This window comes from Echinops telfairi, unplaced genomic scaffold (assembly GCF_000313985.2).
Source record: "Echinops telfairi isolate 266 unplaced genomic scaffold, ASM31398v2 ScPeMD7_22;HRSCAF=79, whole genome shotgun sequence".
NCBI classification, from domain to species: Eukaryota; Metazoa; Chordata; class Mammalia; order Afrosoricida; family Tenrecidae; genus Echinops; species Echinops telfairi.
In genome coordinates this window covers 2,358,852-2,359,977 of record NW_022103919.1, presented here as the reverse complement: position 1 = coordinate 2,359,977, position 1,126 = coordinate 2,358,852, and the positions used below count along the sequence as shown (strand labels likewise).

The 1,126-nt window shown below is 47.7% G+C and overlaps 1 protein-coding gene across 1 annotated transcript in view; it reads right to left on the bottom strand.

The window, feature by feature from the left end:
* GARNL3 (GTPase activating Rap/RanGAP domain like 3) overlaps nucleotides 1-1,126 on the bottom strand; it is a 226,405-nt gene that overhangs the window by 10,665 nt on the left and 214,614 nt on the right. The window contains exon 25 of the mRNA XM_045288510.1: nucleotides 986-1,093. Within this exon, the coding sequence (XP_045144445.1) occupies nucleotides 986-1,093 (108 nt within the window). The remainder of the gene's footprint in view (nucleotides 1-985; nucleotides 1,094-1,126) is intronic.

The window sequence follows — 1,126 nt, the reverse complement described above, 5'->3', positions numbered from 1 at the left end:
ATGACACTGAAGGCATCGTGCTTCTCTCCCAAGGGAGGCGGCTGGGTTTTCTGGGTTTTAAGGTGAGAGGCCTGAAGGAACCAATGGCTAGCTCTTGAATTTTACAATGTGGAGAAGACCCAGAGAAAGGAGATGAGGTGTTGGAAGGTAACAGAGGACTGAACAATATCCTCCTGGGGCTTTGGCATGCTCGGGTGTGGGGGGAGGTCAGATGCTTACAGACCTCCTCCCTGAAGGCAGTTAGTTGCCAGACTACAGGGTAGGCCCCACTCCCTGCAGTTCAAGGACAATCATTGATTTGGTTCCTGTAGGTGGAGTCCAATAATGGTCTATCAGGTGAGCCAGGGAACAGGTCAAACCAGCTCTGTGACATCCAAAGTTAGGCTGCCATCCTGAATCTAGGATCCGCCCATCTTGTCACATGTATACCCCCAATCCCTCCTCTTCCTATTGTGTGTATATCCCTAGATTGTCCCCCTCTTATTGCTGTATTACCTATGGTGCAGCCCCTTCCTGTGATGTATGTCTTTACCTGTAATTACTGGGCTTGCACACCCCCCAAAGGTATGTAAGACTGGGTTAGCAGAGGTGAGCAATGCTACCATGAAATGTGTCTGACTCCATTATTGTAATATCTCTTTTATGTCTCATGCTCTCGATGACTTTAATATAATACTTATATATTACAACTGTACAATTGTGCTTATTGAACCTGTGACTAGCGGTGGGGGCTGCCCCCGCCCCTCACTGCCTCCCCCACCCCCCTCATACCACATTCAGGCAGAGGGAAACACCAGGAGGAACAACGACAAGGCCAGAGTACAAAACCAGACACATACAAAGAAGGGCTTTAAAGAGAAAAAGGAAACTTCTGAGTCCTAATCCTAGTCACATAATTTTGAGCCATTGAGCCAGTGTGCTGACACGGGACTGAACTGTCTGTCTCTCTGAAGCAGGAGGGAGTGGAGATGAAGGGTTTTCTTACCAACAGCATCAGGAGCCTGGTTCCAACAGAACTGGAAATCGGACGCAGAGGGTTGAACCAAAAAAGAGCCACCATTAAATGGGCAAACCTTTTTATAGATGGAACTGTCTGCAATGAAACAATAGCGACTCATGTTTGTTA